Here is an 18364-nt window from a genome sequence, read left to right as displayed (position 1 = left end):
ATGAGAAATTTGGAACTGCGGCTTCTAAACGTTATTTTCGGATATTCCTTACGTTGAAAATGAGTTGTTTTTCGGTAATTTTTTTATGAACCTCAACTTTCAAGCGCCAAACTGTTGTTTTTTGGCTGAAAATCGTTTACCGCAAAATAGATGGCAAAATTAGTTTCGCGATACCCTACATAATATGGAATAGGAAAGTAGTAGATTTTGTTGGAGAGACTTGACCAAGAAGTATGAAATTTGTTTTGAATCCGGAAAGTGTCCACACAAATTCTTTGGATCTGAATTCACGATAGTCTTAAAAAAATTCAAATTTTTCGAAATTCATTCGATTTCATCAAGAGATATGATAAGAATCAGAATAACAATTTTTATATTTATGTATGAACCAAAAACATTCAGATTATCTAGGGAAAATCAAATACTCCCACAATTATGGACATAGTTATACAAATCAGATTAACTGAAGTCCCTCCGTCTGAAATGCAAACATTTCCCTTATGGGTCTATAGGAGTAAGTGACATCGATCAGTGAATTCTCCAAGGGTCTAGCATTAGACTAATAAAGCACTCCAGAGCATCAATTCAATTGACGTTTATTGTCTTCTCACCCCAATGATGTTCACAATAAATTATTTATGCGAGTTTGCTCCGTTTGGGCCAGTTATTTCTATCCAATGGGATTTGTTGAAAGTGTCGTGTATAAAAAGCTCAAGATATCACCATAATCATAATTTTTTAAGACCTTCATTGAAATTTCCAATTTACTCCTCATAAGTATTGTAAATGATAGATGAATTAGCATGAAGAAGTTAATAAACATTGTCGTGACTTCTTTACAATACTTTTCTGTGAAAGTCAATGATTCTTTGTAATTTTCTTTGGTTGAAGGGTTTTTCTTTCAGTCGGTCAATAAAAATTTTTATTTTAATGAACGATAATGCCTGTCCTCACCGCAGTCACCTGGTTAATAAAGCTATGGAAGCTCATCCTATATCATGTCTAGGCAGAGATGTCTAGACACATGTCCTCCCTTGAATAACCAATTGATAAAATCTAGGGTGGCTTTCTAACTCATCGCTGGATATTTGGACAAATTTGTCATTTTGACAAATTGTCGAAAGTATTCTTCGAGGTAGTATGGGACTTGACAAGAATAGCTTTACGAGACCAAATTTTTTAATGAAACATTATTTTCTGTAAAAAACAAGAATATCAACCAAACTTACTAGGGGAAGTCCGGGAGACTTACTCAGGTAGGAGACTTGAACCACCTCAAATATTTCAATTCAAATTTCGCCCTACCGGTGTCGTAAATAGCTTGCGACTTACTTTTAACAACGCACAACTAGTGGCGGCTCCATTTTGGCCGCCATAGAACATTTCGGGAGTGAGAGGGTTGATTTTGTTGTTAGGGAGTAAGAATTTGAATAATGTTTGTTTGTTACACTGTCTGAAAAGTTTAAGAGGTGCGTGGTGTTATTTAGTTTTATTGATTTCATTGATTAATATTGTTTCACAAACGATGAGCCTTTTTAATAACAGTTGTAAAAGTTTCAAGAGAATATCTGTTGAATAGTCTAAAAGGGAGTTCGGGAGACTTGACCCATGCTATGATCGGGAGACATAAGCAGTGGTCCAAGTTTCCGGCACTGGGCTCGATAATAAATTGCTTCAAAAAAAGAAAATTGAATAATAGAAATAAATATAAAAAAATATACAAAGGTTCACAAAGTAAAAAACGTCTCGGAAATGAGTGAGACTGACTCTGAAATAGAAAATATATATTACATACGCTGATACATCTGATGATGAAAACCTTGATATAGACAATCGTTCGTCATTGGAAATTGTTTTCTTTCAATGTTTTTCCTGATAAACAAACTCTCTTATGGGTTAGGGAGACATGAGCCAATTTTCGGTTCATAAAAAAAGAATTACTGTACTCGAAATGTTCATCTCACCATCACTCTACTATTATTTATTTTTACCTATTGGGGCATGATATATCCACGTAAAAAAATGAGTTGCTACCATTTACATGTACAACTTAAGTGGCTCCAGAGTGAAAAGGCGTTCAACTCTCCCGGACTTCCCAAAAAGTATTTTGGGTAGTATGAAGCGAATATTTTAAGAAATTGATGGTGATCCCATTCAATTGTAAAGCAGATTATTTTCAAATTCCCCCTATATGCTGATCCGCCAAAAAAAAAACAAGTGATTGAACCATCGAACCTGGAACCTGGTGTCGGATTAACGTCAAAATATGTTTCGAAAAATGAAATGTTGAAAATTCTCAAGATACATACCAACGTGAATGTAGTCGTTGTTGGGAACAATGAACAAAGGACTAACTGCTATACCAAAATACTAATCCGAACGTAGTCCATAAATTTTTAATATTAATGAGGAAATCAAGTGTGTAAGATGTTTTGAACACTTACACACTCGTTTTGTGACTACTAAACCCGTGAATCTACCAGAAATGTCTGACAAAAAGTTGCGTGTCGCTCAACTTGTATGCCTCCCTAAAAAAAAATTAAAAGGGAGTAAGAACAATTACAGCCTGTGGCCTAATCCTGTTCAAAAGCTGCTGCGATCCCCCACGGCTGTTCTGTCTGGATTTACCTGAGTTGGAGTGACATGAAACGATGCTTCTCCTGCAGCTACGTCATTGCCAGGTAGAAATGAATGAGTTACAAAGTATACGTTCACGAGGATAACGCGGATGGCGGGAGGAAGGGGGAATTGGAGAAACTGGAGCTGGGGACACCGCCCTTCCCTTGTGCCAGCTGGTGTTCGGGGATCGATTCCTCCAACAATACGAAACTAGGTTTGGCCAGGACCGGTCCAGACGGAATTCCAATCGACATCATAACTGTGCCCTACAATCTCATACATAAGGAATACGTCACTGTAATCGGCATTTCTGCTGGTTTTCCTCAAAAAGGGATTTCAGTGTTCCCTGACTGAAACAACATATGCAAATTTATTTTCCGGAGTAGGTATATTCTGCGAATAAACTCCATCTCCATTGTGCAGACAAGAACAGTAGAGTCGTTCGGGGCAACTGTGCGCACTTTTGCCTTTCAAGCCATACCCTGTTTCAAATGTTGAAGCTAGAAAAATTGAAACATATTCATAAGATAGAGAATTTTCTAATCTATAAAAAAACATCAAAAAGCAAACAAACAAAAACGTTTTTTTTTCCGCAAAAAAAAATTTACTAGTGAAAGTCGGAGATTTTCAGTCCTCGTATTTTCTAGTATGTTCAAAGTCAGTGCAATTTCTTGTAGTGTAGCATATGGAAGATATCTTCGAGCACTTCTCTGTCTCTTCACTCGATGATAGTAAATCGAATCCTTTTCATTGCCACTATTTCACATAAAACTCGAAGTGAATATTTTTCGAATGATTTTATTGAACTTCGAAATTAGATTATGTTTCCATGGAAACGTTCTTGTCATAACGTGATTTTTCTAACCTTTTTACAGCTTTGCCGCCACTATTCAATTGGGATTGGGGTTGGCGCAAACGAATTAAAATTAGGCTACCTCAAAATTCAATGTTTGCTCAACTAAGCCTGAAAAATTTGGAAAAACGGGCATTAGTGGTATCGAATATTGAGACTCGGTAATATCACCGATCATTCACGAGTGATTACGATCCGCTTACGATGTCGAATGCAGCGACACAACTATCAATTTTACTTTTATGTTTCGTGTTTAGTGTACCATCCCAACAGATGGCACTGGATACAAGAACGATTTATCTATATTTTCAAGTTAATCTATGCTTCTAACTTCTTCAAAACCTTTTTACTCTAAACCTAAATTAAAAACCTTTCTTTCCGGTTAATTAAATTGAGCCCTGTATCTGCCTGTTTCCTCTCATTTCCCGTTAATTATTATTCCACCCCGCATATTACATTTTTTCGTCGACCTCACATACCTTCATGAGAGTAAGTGTGCTGCAAATGCAACATGGCCGTAGTTGGCAATTCCCTAATCTCTGGAGAAGTGTTATTCATATCCATATCACTATCACTATCTATTCTTGATTATAATTAACACTAATATTCAAGCCACGTTCTTTATTCACTAGTAAAATCTAACAGATTTCGTGAAGAATTAATTTGACAACAGCAAATGTCACAGGCACTCGTGTTTTTATCAAATCCTGGCCCTCGAAATTGATTAATCGCCTCCGTCGAATTTCTTTCGAAGCGACAAACACAGAGGACGAAAAGTGTTTACGGACGAAAAGTATCTCATGCGGATGGAAAATACTTAGTATGTAAAATATCATTTTATGTCGAGGTGAATAAACCTAAGAGACTCAGAATATAATGAACAAAAATGAACGCCAAACACACAATAACAGAATAAACTCCTAAAAAAAATCCTTATTAAGAAAACAAAGTATAAATCTCTCTAATGAGAAAGGACTCTCGTGGGCATCAAAACTCTTATATGACTATGAGTTCTTTCAGGCTTTTCCATCCATTCTGAGATACGCTGTATATAAATACTCCACGACGTAGTTCACCCCACATACCCCAGTTCGCATGAGCCGACTTTGTTCCAGCATCTTCGCAGGAAAGTTACAAGCCACGATCAGATACCGCCGCAGGCAACGGTCGGAGGTCCGCTGGCCTACGTCTCTTATTCCATGAAGTGTACCAAATTAGCGCCAAAAACTCGCCTAATTAAACAAGTTTCATGACTATGAAATCCACCATCATGAATACTCCGACGGAGTTCGGAAAAACTTTTGGACGCTTTGGATTACCGGAAATTACATTGCCGTTTTTCGAGCGGGGCTTCTTGTTTCCGGCTGAGGTTCTGATATATACGGATCGCCTTCTGATAAAGTTTCCATATAACTTTTTCCGTGCAACAAGGTGGGGAAAGGAATTTCGAACGAGAATACTACATCTTTTAAGTTGTCGATTCCCATGGTGTTCGAGAGTTCTCTTACGGTTACTTGCATCGTGGCATTTCAAAATATGGTAATTTCTGGGTTTCTTTTTCCGTCTCGATCATAAAATACTCCTAAAACAACATTTTTAACATCGAAGGAAAACTTACTTACTCCACCTTACAGAAAGGTGTATTTCTATACCTTCATACATGCTGAATATACCAATTGTAGTCCAAGAGCTGGTGAGAAAAATCGGCAAGCTCATAATGGCTGATACTTAAATATGATATGAGCTAGCGGCAACGCATTACGATGTATGGAAAATTACAATATCCGCACGTTTAGCGACTGCTTACTATCTCTGTACCTTTATTCTATGTCCTGAATATTTTATTCTCAAATTATGTATGATAAATGAGTAGTAAATGCATTTTCAGTCATTACAACACTCTAAAACCGTCGCCGCTATGTGCCGAGCCTCTTTCCTGATCGGCAAAATCTCATCGGCAAAGCCAACGACAGAAGACGCATCCACATTAACATGCGTGTACACAGTGTAAAGCCGGGTCCAGACTATGTAACAAAACATGTTATATAGCAAAGTTATATAACTTGTTAGAGAAATTCAAGTGAAGAAGTTATATAACACAATGTTATACAACATTTTTCTTGCTATATAGCAAATTTTATGTTATCCGTTAGGTGTCGGTAAAGATCAAAGAAAGTAATATAACTTTGTTATATAACACGCCGCAACTTGTCCACACTTGTGTTATTAAACATTTACTGCAGCGCCAACCAGCGCATCGGCGAATCGGCGATTGAATTTAGTATTGCAGAACTAAAAAACTACCATCACATTTAATGTCCCCTGTCAATGGGTCCATTGCTAGATCCTTCAAAAGAGTTGTTCCACTATATGTTCCTCTAGCTCTCAATGATGTCCGGACCCAAAATCTCCGTTTAGATTTCACTCGTCGTCTACATAAAATCACGTAAGCTGCTGCTGCCAAAATGACATCCTCTACGTTTGAGGACATTTTTGATACTACAGAAACCACTGCTTCCAGATGAGCACTTTTGTTTAGTTTTATTTTGTTACATAGTCTGGATGTCTCTGCTATTTTATAACAAGTTATATAACAAAGTTGTATAACACATTTGTTGTATAACTTTGTTAATAAAATGTTTTGTTACATAGTCTGGACCCGGCTTGAAATGCAACTGAAGCCGCTCGAGGCAACCGAGGCCAGCCAGCAGTTAGCACATCCTCACTATACCTTTCCATTGGCTTCTTTTGATGTGTGCCGATGAAAAATCGGCATTCATATACCGATCGGCACAAAGCGGCATAATGTGGATGCAGCTTTAAGCCGATGAGTATGTGGATTCCATAGACATATTAATGGGGTAATAAGTCTATGGTGGATTCACCGTCGACACACAGCGGCATATCGGCAGAAGCCAACGGTGCATCCACACATCGGCTTGCCGAGCGGCATAATGCCGATGCAGCTTTATGGCGGCAACTTATGTTGGCTGCTGACCCACAAAAATGTGGTCTAACCACTTTTTCAAATTTTTTTGGATTTCAAATAAGTTTACTGACAATTTTCGTATATTACAAAAGAGCATGTTGTAATTTTACATACCAACATCAAAACTCGTCGCCTTTTGAGTGGACTCATGTACACCTTCAATATTAAAGGTGCCCACAGATTATTCTAACGTGACGTGGGCGTCATAATGCGCATGATTCAAAAATCTAACATAGGATTTTGCGCGGAAACGTTCTAATTGTTCTAACGTGACATAGGAATGCACTTCCGCGCAAACTCCTATTTTGAATTATTGAATCATGCGCATTATGACGTTTGGTATTTCTATGATGACGTGGGTCCACATCGCGTCAGAGAAATCTGTAGGTACCTTTAGTCATAATTTTTTTCATATTACAAAACTCTTACCCATTTTTGTAGCCAGCTCTTCGACTATTGAGACATAAACTAAGATCAGATTATTTGTTCAAACAGTAGTAAACATATAATTCAGTCATAAATTTAACCCTTTCCAAGTCTTCGACATTCTAATTTTTATCTTAACGAAAGCTTAAAATTATAAAGATTCGAAAAATATGAAATATGGACAAATGGTACAAACTATTATGTAAAATTCGAATAATGTATATATCATATGAAACAACATAATGCCTTCGAAGTCATAGTTATAGGTTTTTCTATAACTGTGCATTTTTACTAACCTACTTATATTGAGAATAAGTGATTTTTTCTCGCACAAGTGCGGGAAAGTGATATTTCAAAAATTTAAGTAGGTGATGGAAGATGGACTATACAGTGCGTATAGTGTCTTTCCCAAACGAGTTTATTTGTTGGTAGATCATTATGATTACTGTCAAACTTCATTGTTAACGTCGCCACCTGAGATTGAGATGTATAACTCCCTACGAATCTCAAAATGAATTCTATAATCACATTTTTAGATTATCCTCGAAAATCTTGCGTTTCATCAAAGAATTGCAAGAGACAAGAAAGTTTAGAAAGTTTTTCAATGGCTTTCTTAAGGTTCAACAATTTTCAAGGAATTCGAAATGCAGTTTATGATTAGTGGTTCCACGGTAACCTTTATGGTTGCAAAGATATTGTGGTCCAGTAAAGAATGTCTTAAGGGGGTTCATCTCCCAAATAGGTAGCAGTATGATATTTCGCATATCATAAAACTACTGTGCACCAAATTCGGTGATATTCGTACAACCCGATTCTGAGTTAAAAAGGAAGAATCTTCAGAGGACAAAGTGAGGGGGCTGTAACTCCTCAAGAGGAAGCCTACTGGCAAAAATCAAAAATAGGAGTCTTCCAATTTTGTATCGAGAATCTGTAACCAAATTTTGTTGTATTAATTTCGGGACAACCTGTAGTATACCTTGCAGTAGTTGCAAGAAAGACTACGTTGAGCAAACAAATCAGATTTTAAAATATTGAATCACTTCATAAACGAATTACAGTGGAGAAGTCGTCAAATCGTAGAAAAACATTATTGTGTTCTTTAATTCGATAATAAACAAAAAAGCAATAGGTTGAATGAATTTCATGATTTCAAATTGCACCAAAAGCAATTTAAAACTGAGAGACAACCATTAAAAGACAATTTCACAACATTTTCCCCATCTTTCACGCTCATAAACTCCAAAGACCAAACTGGCGGCATCCCCAACCGAGATTGTTGGTCTACATTTATATAACGTCGTCATTTTGCCTTACTCCTAATTTAACTGCGATGCACTTCTCAGAACTCTACTGTACTCACTACTTCGGCTTCAGTTTACCACGCTTTAACCACCTAAGTTCAATTAAATGCGGAACTTTTCCGACAAATTCACGTTTATATCACAGTCGTTAATGGGCTGAGCAAAGAGGTTTGTTCACACATCGATTTGATGGCAACTGAATAGTCATAATTACGGGTTAAATTATGCAGTTTATGATTATGCGAATTTTATGCGATAGTCCTTGTCATATTACGGTTATGAAATGTTATTTTCAATATATAATTTAGTATTCGTACTGGGATTTTCGGACTTCAGACATACGGTCGCAATAATGTGATTACCTTGTGAAAACGCTGAAATTTGAAAGCTTTCTCTAAAAATTCTTCAAATATTGAATTGATGTGACCGATACTTGTAGAATTTATAAACGTACTTGTAATGATTGTTCATATTTTTATATTGGTCAAACTGGTAGAAAATTTCAGAAAATAATATTAGAACACAGAAATTGTTTCATCAAGCATCTGTTGAATGCAAAGCCCAACTGCAACGAAGAATTCCAAATTTTACATAAGGTTGAAACTAAAAATCAGAAACTGAATCTTCTACCCATGACTGAATTTATTTTGAATATTTGTGTTCAACTAAAAGTATTTTTGTCAGTTCAGTCGCTAACATGAAATAAACAAGAAAAATAAAACTTGAATGTTCAAAAAATAAAAAAAATAAAAAATTTCGTTGAAATCTAAGGGTAGATAATACTTAGGTTTTGATATAATCGAGTAATGAAGATTTTATTATGAACTAATTGAAATTTACCTAAAGAAAGTTTCATTTTCTATATTATTTTATGATTGATCCACCGATTGTTAATTACCTTGTAATTGATCTAACGTTCTCGTAAATTACCATTATTAGAAGCAGAAAAAGAATGAGTAAAACCAAATGCATTTGGTGTTTTCGCACACAACTTTTTCACTTGTTATTAGTTTGAATCAAATTTAGCTTTTTCGAAAATGAGGTGGCACAAAATTAGATGAAAAAATTGTTTTCCTCAAATGGTAGGTAGTTTTTTAGCACAAATCATCAACTGTTTTTCATTTTCCTAATTTCTGATGGATTCCAACCTCAATTAAAAACGACAAAGCATGTCCGTATTGGGCACAATTTTTTTATAATCGACTAACTTTCGAACACCTTGTGTTTGTTTTGTTTAACCTTTGAAATGTAGATTTGTTCTGACGTTATTTTTATTTAAAATAAAGTTTATGCTTGCTTTTTAATGAATATTTCTATTTTCCAATATTTTCCCAATGTTGCACAATGAACACATGTTATGATGATCAACTTACACATACGGAGTGTTTGAAACCCAGTTATTGATAATAAAAATTGTCCCAATAAAGAACATATCCTCTCTGAAGTTGAGATCCAGAAATTAGGAAAATAAGGAAGAGTTGAGGATTTTATGGAATAAATCTGGAAAAGTACCATTTGGAGAAGACAATATTTTAGTTTTCCAATTTTTTGCCATTATCGGAACATCTAGACTTGACTCAAGTTAAAAAATGTAAAATTTATAGATATACGGAAAAATATACATTTAGTCTTACCCGTTTTTTTCTATCTTTCCAAAATTGTATATTGTAAACATTGTTACAAATGGCCATCGACCGAGGTCCTTCAGCCTTGTATATTAAATTTGAGATATTGATATAGAGCACTGATTCCCAAAGTGGTCCAGGTGGACCCCCAGGGGTCCATGGAAGACTCGATGGGGGTTCACGTTGGCGTGACAAAAAAATGGGGGTTCGCAGTTCGTAAGCTGGGGTCCACGAAAATTTATCTGGTTTCGATAGTGAAGAACTGAAATGTTGGTTTGATTTCACCTATCAACGTAGGCAGATAATATTTTGAGAAGTTCACCGACTGTTACTTGTAAATCTTTCATATTCCATATTCAGTACAACGTGTCGAGACTTGAAAAGGGCCGCCGCTGCCGTCTGCAGCGCTTGGTTGGAAATGCAAATACGAAATACGACTTGTGGTGTGCAAGCTTTCAATCTTGCACGGACTTGTTGGATTCTTCACTAATATAAATACGAATGCCAAGAATCAACGTTACTCATTTGTTTCCGGAATTTCGAACAGAAAAGTTAAGTGAATCGATTTTAGTGTTTGCCAGTGTCGGAAAAAGTAAGTACCTACATACTAATTTGGCTATTTGTTATGGGTATACAATTTTTTTCGAATTTACAGAAATACATAAATCCAAATAGAATCAATGGATATTCCACTTTACATCAATCGGTTCTGCTATTTTCTTAAAAGTTTATTATGGATCTTAGCAATTTATTGCTATCAATTATTAGAATCAGTTTGCTGCCGGTACTTTTTTTATTTCATTGCAATAATTATTCAATCAAATTCTGTTGAAATAATCATATTCTGTTGAAGAAAACAGTCTTAAAGAAGACTTAAACAGAGCCTTTTTATTTACAGGTACGTAACTGATACGCAACATGGCTGAATATAAGAAAAAATGTCGACGGTACAGTGTTGATTATTTAAAATTTGGTTTTCTTCCATCAAAGGCAGATAAGCGATTGCCCATATGCCTTTTATGCAACAAACTTTTGAGCAATGACTCTATGAAACCATCGAAGCTCGAAGATCATCTAAGAAGGTGTCATCCCGATAAAGTAGGTAAAGATTTGAAATATTTTCAAACATTGAAGGAAAAATATGAAAAGAGACCCACTGTGCAAAGCATGTTCGCTTCAACCTTCAACGTCTGAAAGTAACGAGGATGGCTTGCGGGCATCTTACAATATTTCATTGCTTATAGCGAAATCTGGAAAACCGCACACCATTGGAGAACAATTAATTTTACCCGTTGTTGAAGAGGTTTTGAAAACTGTTCTGCACAAATCTCCATTTGACATACTCAAAAGAATTCCTTTGAGTAACAACACTGTACAAAGACGTATTGATGAAATGAGCTCTGATATTGAAAGTTTCTTGTGTAATTATCTGCAAACAACTCATTTTTCTATACAATTGGACGAGTCAACTCTACCTGGTAATGAAGCATTACTATTGGCTCATGTTCGATTTGTTATGGACGAAGAAATGCATGAAGAGCTACTCTTCGCGAAAAAATTGGAGACGGACACTAAAGGTGAATCAATATTCAATATCCTGAGTGATTTTTTTAGGGAAAAATCGATACCATTCACAAACGTTATTTCGGTGGCAACAGATGGAGCTCCTGCCATGGTCGGGCGATATCGTGGGTTTATAAGCCATCTTAAAAGAATTGTACCAGAGGTAATTGCAATTCACTGTGTCATCCACCGACAACACCTCGTAGCAAAAAATTTGTGTGGCAGATTGCACCAATCGCTTCAATTTGTGATTAATGCAGTTAACAAAATAAGAAGCAATGCATTGAATACGCGTTTATTTGCACAATTGTGCGATGAAAATGATGAAGATTTTCGACGATTGCTCTTACATACTGAAGTACGCTGGTTATCGAAAGGTGCATGTTTAACAAGATTTTACTTACTTTTTGAATCTGTTCTAGAGTTTTTGGATAGTAAAGATTCAGATTTAAAAAAAAACCTGATCAATTCGAAAGCAGACATCGCGTATTTGACGGATTTGTTCAAAAAATTCAATGACCTCAACTTACAATTACAAGGGGATAGCCTCAATTTAATAAAAACAAAGGGTGCAGTCTCAGCTTTTCTTGGAAAATTGAAATTTATGAAGCAAAATATTAGTCGGCGAGAATTTTCTCAAACTTGTCACAGGTAGAACGCCTTGATGAGGATATTCAGACATACGTTCAACATTTAATTGCCCTGCATGATGACTTTAAAATCAGATTTGAAGATATCTTGACAATGGAAATACCACCATGGATCATAAATCCATTTGATGAAACGGAAGTGGGGATTGTGATATTACAAGAGGAGCTACTTGAACTCAGCACTAATGAGGAACTGAAGGTTAAATTTAAAAGAGGATATCAAGCATTTTGTCAGAAATACCCGAAAAATATCCTGGACTGTGGGGAATTGCGAGAAAGCTTCTGATAGCCTTTCCCTCGTCATATCTTGTCGAAAAAAGCTTCAGTGTCGTCACAAATCTTTTAACAAAAAAACGGAGCAGATTAAATATCACAGAACGGGGAGATTTGCGGTTATTCCTAACAAAACTGAAGCCAAATATTGATAATTTGCTGTCAATCCATCAAGTACATCCCTCCCATTAAAATTATGAGTTTTTTGTCATTATAGTTATATTACGTTATTAATGTTTGATTTTATTTATATTGTTATCATATTACATTATAATATTATTTGTAATAATTACATATTTGAATATTGAAGCAAATATACTATTTTTTTATCCTTACCATCTGCGAATGGGGAGTTTTCTAAATAAAATAAACTGCCACTGCCAGTGGATGACGAAAAAGAAAAGTTGGATGGAATTACTTTTTTGATTGGCCAACTTTTCTTTTCTTACAACCACTCACATCACAATAAATCAATTAATTAACCAATTATTCTCAGATTTTTTTCGAAATTCGTGATTGGAACGCAGCTTTAACGCAAATTTCTTTTGTTTGATTTAATCTTCACATTTTTTGTTTTGAATTTTGGGAATATGGTAGAAATGTAGGCAGGGGGTCCATCGAAACTAGCAAAATTTTGAAAGTGGTCCATGAGAGAAAAAAGTTTGGGAACCTCTGATATAGAGTGTTGTTTTGATTCTGAAGGTACTCATACATTTTTTTTTGAGGCTTGTGTGGACCAAGAATGTCCATACAAACCAAATACTATATAAATGAGTAGGGTGGTTCAAGAGTTATGATTAATTGAAAAAATGGAAAACACCCATCATCTTGGTAATAAGGAAAGATAGACCATAAAATATGGGTTATTTAGAGGCTCCTCAGTTTCCTGAGGTCGTAGAAAAAAAATTCCCAACAAATGAAGTGACATCCCGGATTTGTTTGGGGTTATTAATGAGATCTATAATACAATATTTATCGAATTCAAAAAGAATATTTAGCAGACTCTAGAAGAAAAATAAACATTTCATCTCATAAATGGGATGAAACATACAGCACACTGAGATATACTGATCAAAATTTCATTCGCAAAAGATTTTCAAAAGTTTCAATTGAAGCAAAAGTTAAGAAAGACTAATTTGAGTAATCTTGAACTTTCATCAAGTAATTCAATGATTAATTTTAAATTTAGATTGAAAATCTTCCTGGAAGGCCCCATTTAACCTCTCTCTTATTATTTGCAGGACGCTTACAGGCGGTGGGTGTGCAGTACCTTCATGCCTCATTTCACACGCTCGGGACGCCGAGTGCGGCCCTGTCTGGGGGTTTGCCAAGACGTCGAAAGACAGTGCCCATTCCTGTTGCCCGGCGATATCACCATAATCCCAGGGGAGACCACAACGCATCCTACGCCTCAGTATGCTGGGGAGCCTACGTTTTTATGCCTAGGTGAGTTTTTCCAAGGTCTTATCGAAAATTTCGTGGAAATATTAACGGTTTTTCCATGCCGCATTTCAAGGATGCCCTCAATTTTTTCTCTCCAGATTGCGGACTCTGTAGACACTAATTGTTTAGCATATTTTTGCGATGCAAAAAGGTTTATTTGCATTCAAACAAAGATAAAAATAAATATTCGAGAATTTTCAACTGGTCGCTAGTTTTTTATGTCTAGGTCGTTCACGACTCTTTACAAAATAAACTTTTATATTTATAATATTGAACTTGGAGATGATTATGTGATAAGGAAACACGTGTAGTGGTAAAAAACTCATCAATCATGCTGTTTCTTCGATTTGATTTAAAAACAAATTTATTGGGTGATCTTACAGTATCGAATTTCACCGAACCAATGTATTTACGCATTCCCCAACTTTTCATTCAAGATTTCCACGAAAGCTGCCAAGTTTTCTGCTCCCTATCCTTCCCCATCCCCCGAAAATCGAAGCAAATCCACTCAAAACGCGCCAGTCCACATCCAGGTGGGGGGCTTGAATAAGACCGAAATTCATCTGGAAGCTGGAAGGATGTTCGGCATCACGAGAGGAAATCTCGGGTCGTCTATGGCAACGCGGACCGCCAGAGGGCCTCAGCAGCCGGCGTCTGTTGTGACATCCCTATGGAATGTTTGTTTTTCCCTTCGCGGAATCGCACTTCTATATCCCCCAAGACCGGACTCTTTATGGAAATCGATGTACGATTAGATAAATGATATTTGTTGAAGCTAACATCGATGTTTCGCCTTTCATATTTGAAAATGTATGCCAACATGATAATGACAATGTCATAGATGAATAGAACTTCTGCCAGTCAGTACACGGCAGAATGCCGTTTGCCGTACTTGAAGGTTCCTACCGAAATATAATCGGCATCTCTCGATTCACGTAGCTGTTTTCTGTAAAAACCTTGAGCCTCCTATGTTCCTAGTGACTTCGTAATGTATTTTTAACCGACAGTGTGTTTTGGTTGTTATTTTCCATTCGAAAAGGGTCGCTTATTATAAGAATTATTCTTATTGACGAGAGAAATATGTCGAAATACCAGGTAAAAAAATTAATGGCTTTTTGTTGGAAATCTTAAGATAAGTAATTGATACGATGGAAAATGTTTCATTGTGGACAAATTCAGAATTTGTAGGAATAATCTGCCGGCCTATGATGAAAATTCAAGAGCCGCCACTGGTTGGATGCTGAAGCCTTCCCAGGTTCTCTTGTTCTATGGATCGTTTTGAGTGAGCCTTGGTAAGCTTTAGGTCCTTTCGTTTTCATAAAAAGAAAAGCACTTTTCTACATTCGATTTGATTTACACCAGTGTAGAGGAAGTGTAGTTTATCTACACATAGTCAAAAGGAGATAAACTACACCGCCTCTACACTGGTGTAAATTCAATCAGCAAACGAATACTAAAATCGAGTGTAGAAAAGTGCTACACTTTTTATGCAAACGAATGGACCTTTTGTTATTATTTCTCATTTTATTGCTACTATGTCTGTGGCTTTAATTGAATTTTTTTCTTTTCTTCGCGTTACCTCTTTTGTTAATTTTTCCCGGATCAGTCTACGCTTGATGCCCGTTTCATTCCGATATATTTGTACGTATTTCTCTTTGTTGCTTCGGTTTCAAAATTCTCTTTCCACTTGAATGTACTGCCCTCTATTTTGCCCCTGGTTATAACGACGAAACGACACTTATCAAGTCCAAACTCCATTTTTATATCACGAATTCTTCTACAATTTTCAGCATTTGCTTCATTTGTTCGTTTGTTGCTCATGCCATCCATTTCAAATCGTCCCTGTAAAGGGATTCAGCTTCATGAAATAACATACCTTCACCCATCTGAAAATGCTGAATTCTACTGAGTAAGGCCATCACCAGGAGTGTGTTGTTTCTTTAAAAATATTACACTTTTTAAATAACAATTTATTAATACAGGGTGTCCCAAATTCGATGTCTAGTGAAGGAATCTCGGAAACTGAAAGAGCTAGAGCAAAACCAATGATAAATTTATGAGCTCTTCTTCAGAGAAGCAAAGAATAATGAAAACCGTAGCCCCCTACGATTCTTCGTTTTCGAGTTAATAGTAAAAATTGAGATTTTGACGATTTCGAAAAGTTCTCATAAGTTTTTCGTCTTTGAAGTTACAGATCTGAAACTTGATCCTTCTACGAGCTCTTTTATTCGTAAAATCTACTGACAAACGATTTTCAAATTCAATAATACTTTGCATTTGAAAAATTTGCCTAATAATTCGAAATCTAGGATAGAAAAAAATTTTTGAGCTCGTCACTGGATTCTTCGTGAAATGTGCATGTTGAAGGTTCAAGTTTCATATCTTCAAAGGCAAAAACGTTATGAGAACTTTTCAAAATCGTCAAAATCTCATTTTTAGCTAATATCTCAAAAGCGAAGGAATAACAACTACGGTTTTCACCATTCTTTGTTTCTCTGAAAAAAAGCTTGGAGTTGTGTCATCGGTTTCGTTCTAGCAGAGATCCCCTCACTGGACATCGAAATTGAGACAGCCTGTACATCTCTACGTAATCATGTTCTGGATGAGTTATCAGCTGCATGTTACAGTGTTACGTATGTCCTCTCGGATTGTATTATAGTTAAAATCAGTTTCCAGTTTAATGCATATATAGAGAGCTACCAAAATATTGAATAATAAAGAGCTATAAGCCTGTTCAGAATAGCAAAACCATCTTCAAAAACGGAGCAATCCAAATGAATTCAAACTACTCTTTTCGTGAGAAAATTACACCTCTTTCTAATAAATAGACAGTAGAAAAAGGAAAATCCTTGGACATTCTGAGAGAGTCTGAAAAAATAAACGGCACAAAATCTTTCAATCGGAGTTGTCTCACTCCCTAACGTCGAACTTTGCTTTCAGCCAACTGATAAAATGTTATTCGTTGAGTTCCCGAGATTAAAACGACGAGATATTCGAGAGTTTTAATTACCTTATCTTGGCCGAGTCGTGCTATTTCATTAGCAAGGTTTCGAAGATTGATTTCGTTAAGTTGACAACCTCACTTTTACGACGGAAACTTTATTGGTTCCCTATGAGATATCATGACGTTTTTGGTCTCTATTGAATCGAGGACGAATCTCATCTCTGGTCAATAATATCAATAAAAAAGTCACAATTAATACTTATTTTATTGATGGTTTTCAAAATTCTTTATGGATATTGAATCGGTATTTAGGCTCAGGCTTGCTCGGATTCGTCCCATGTGAACTGATATGGATGAAACTGTTTGTGTGAAATCATGAGGTCTCCCTGAGATCCATGCACTCGAATTGGACAAAACATAATCACAGTTGGATGCGAATTTCTCTCTGCTACAACTTACTGAAGGGTTTATAAAAACTATCAATTGAGTGAATGTTTTAGTTTCCACCATTTTTATTCCCCGAACTAGAATGAGCAATACGAAGTGCCCTGTGTACTTAGTTCTATATTAACATTGAGTATTATTAAATACTTACTCAAAGATATTAATGAAAAAATACACAGTTATTCCTCTCATGTAATTCATTCCAGATCTATGAACATTGTTTATGATCAAAATGTTTGATTTTGCAAACTTTCTTCAGTATTCACATACGAAAAAATACAAGGTGTTTCACGGTGGTTGGCCTTTTAGACGTTTACTTCTGAATAGAACTGATCATAGACGTTTACGGAGAAATGATCATAGGTTTGTTCTGAAAATTTGGGTACTAGGGTTTACTCTTCTGATCTAGCTGACTAAAATATTCTAAATGCTGCTCATACGAAAACTGGGACATCTTATTTATAATAACTTTTTCCGCTTCTCTATCCCCATCTCAGTATTTTGGCAATTTTTCCTGGAAAATCGTTAACACATCTGAAATTATCAGGAATAGGGATAGGAAAGTACCAGAGAGAAATACTCAGATGAGAATAGAGAAGCGAAAAACGTTATAATAAATCGGGTGTTCCATTTGATATAACAAAGTTTGTAGTATTTTTCCGTATATACGGCAATAACGAAAAATATTTTAGTCATATAGATCAGAAGCGTAAATCATAGTACAAGCATTTTCAGAACAATTCTATGATCCCTTCTCCGTAACCGTCAATTATAGGCCACCCGCTGTGGGACACCCTGTACACTAGATTCTTGAGGTCGAAAAAAACACTTTTTTCCTATATAATTTTTTTCGAATCAGGTCGGTTAAAAGATACAGGCTGTTGAAAAACCATAAAAAAATATTATTTTTAACGAATGAAATTCATTTCGGAATATGGTTTTTCATTTATTTGATGAAAGTTTTTCGAACACAACATATCACCTACGTCTTCCAGTTTTCTCATTATGACCATTAAGTAACATACAAATACCAAATTTTCAAAGAACCCAACTCTTGAAAATGATGTTTGAACGTACTACATAATATTATTCATATTTTCTAGTAGTAATTTGATGTTTTGTAGTAATTTGATGTAGTAATTTGATGTTCAGAAATAAAGAATATCAGCTGTGAAATACGAAAAATTAGGTACTTTGACCAAATGCAACTTTTTTTAAAAGATCCACAGTTGTG

At 35.7% G+C, this 18364-nt stretch overlaps 2 protein-coding genes across 2 annotated transcripts in view; both read left to right on the top strand.

Moving 5' to 3' along the window:
* Positions 1 to 18364, top strand: part of LOC123312266 (transmembrane protein FAM155A) — a 180427-nt gene that overhangs the window by 130481 nt on the left and 31582 nt on the right. Inside the window, exon 2 of the mRNA XM_044896607.1 lies at positions 13541 to 13745. Within this exon, the coding sequence (XP_044752542.1) occupies positions 13541 to 13745 (205 nt within the window). The remainder of the gene's footprint in view (positions 1 to 13540; positions 13746 to 18364) is intronic.
* Positions 9936 to 12389, top strand: LOC123312268. Its single transcript, XM_044896609.1, has 3 exons — positions 9936 to 10405; positions 10712 to 10911; positions 12028 to 12389. Exons 2-3 carry the CDS (start codon positions 10732 to 10734, stop codon positions 12310 to 12312), a joined length of 465 nt encoding a protein of 154 aa, XP_044752544.1. The 5' UTR covers positions 9936 to 10405; positions 10712 to 10731; the 3' UTR covers positions 12313 to 12389.

Source organism: Coccinella septempunctata, chromosome 4, assembly GCF_907165205.1.
Source record: "Coccinella septempunctata chromosome 4, icCocSept1.1, whole genome shotgun sequence".
Taxonomy (NCBI): Eukaryota; Metazoa; Arthropoda; class Insecta; order Coleoptera; family Coccinellidae; genus Coccinella; species Coccinella septempunctata.
The sequence above is the reverse complement of the archived record's forward strand: the minus strand, read 5'-3'. Positions and strand labels throughout refer to the sequence as shown.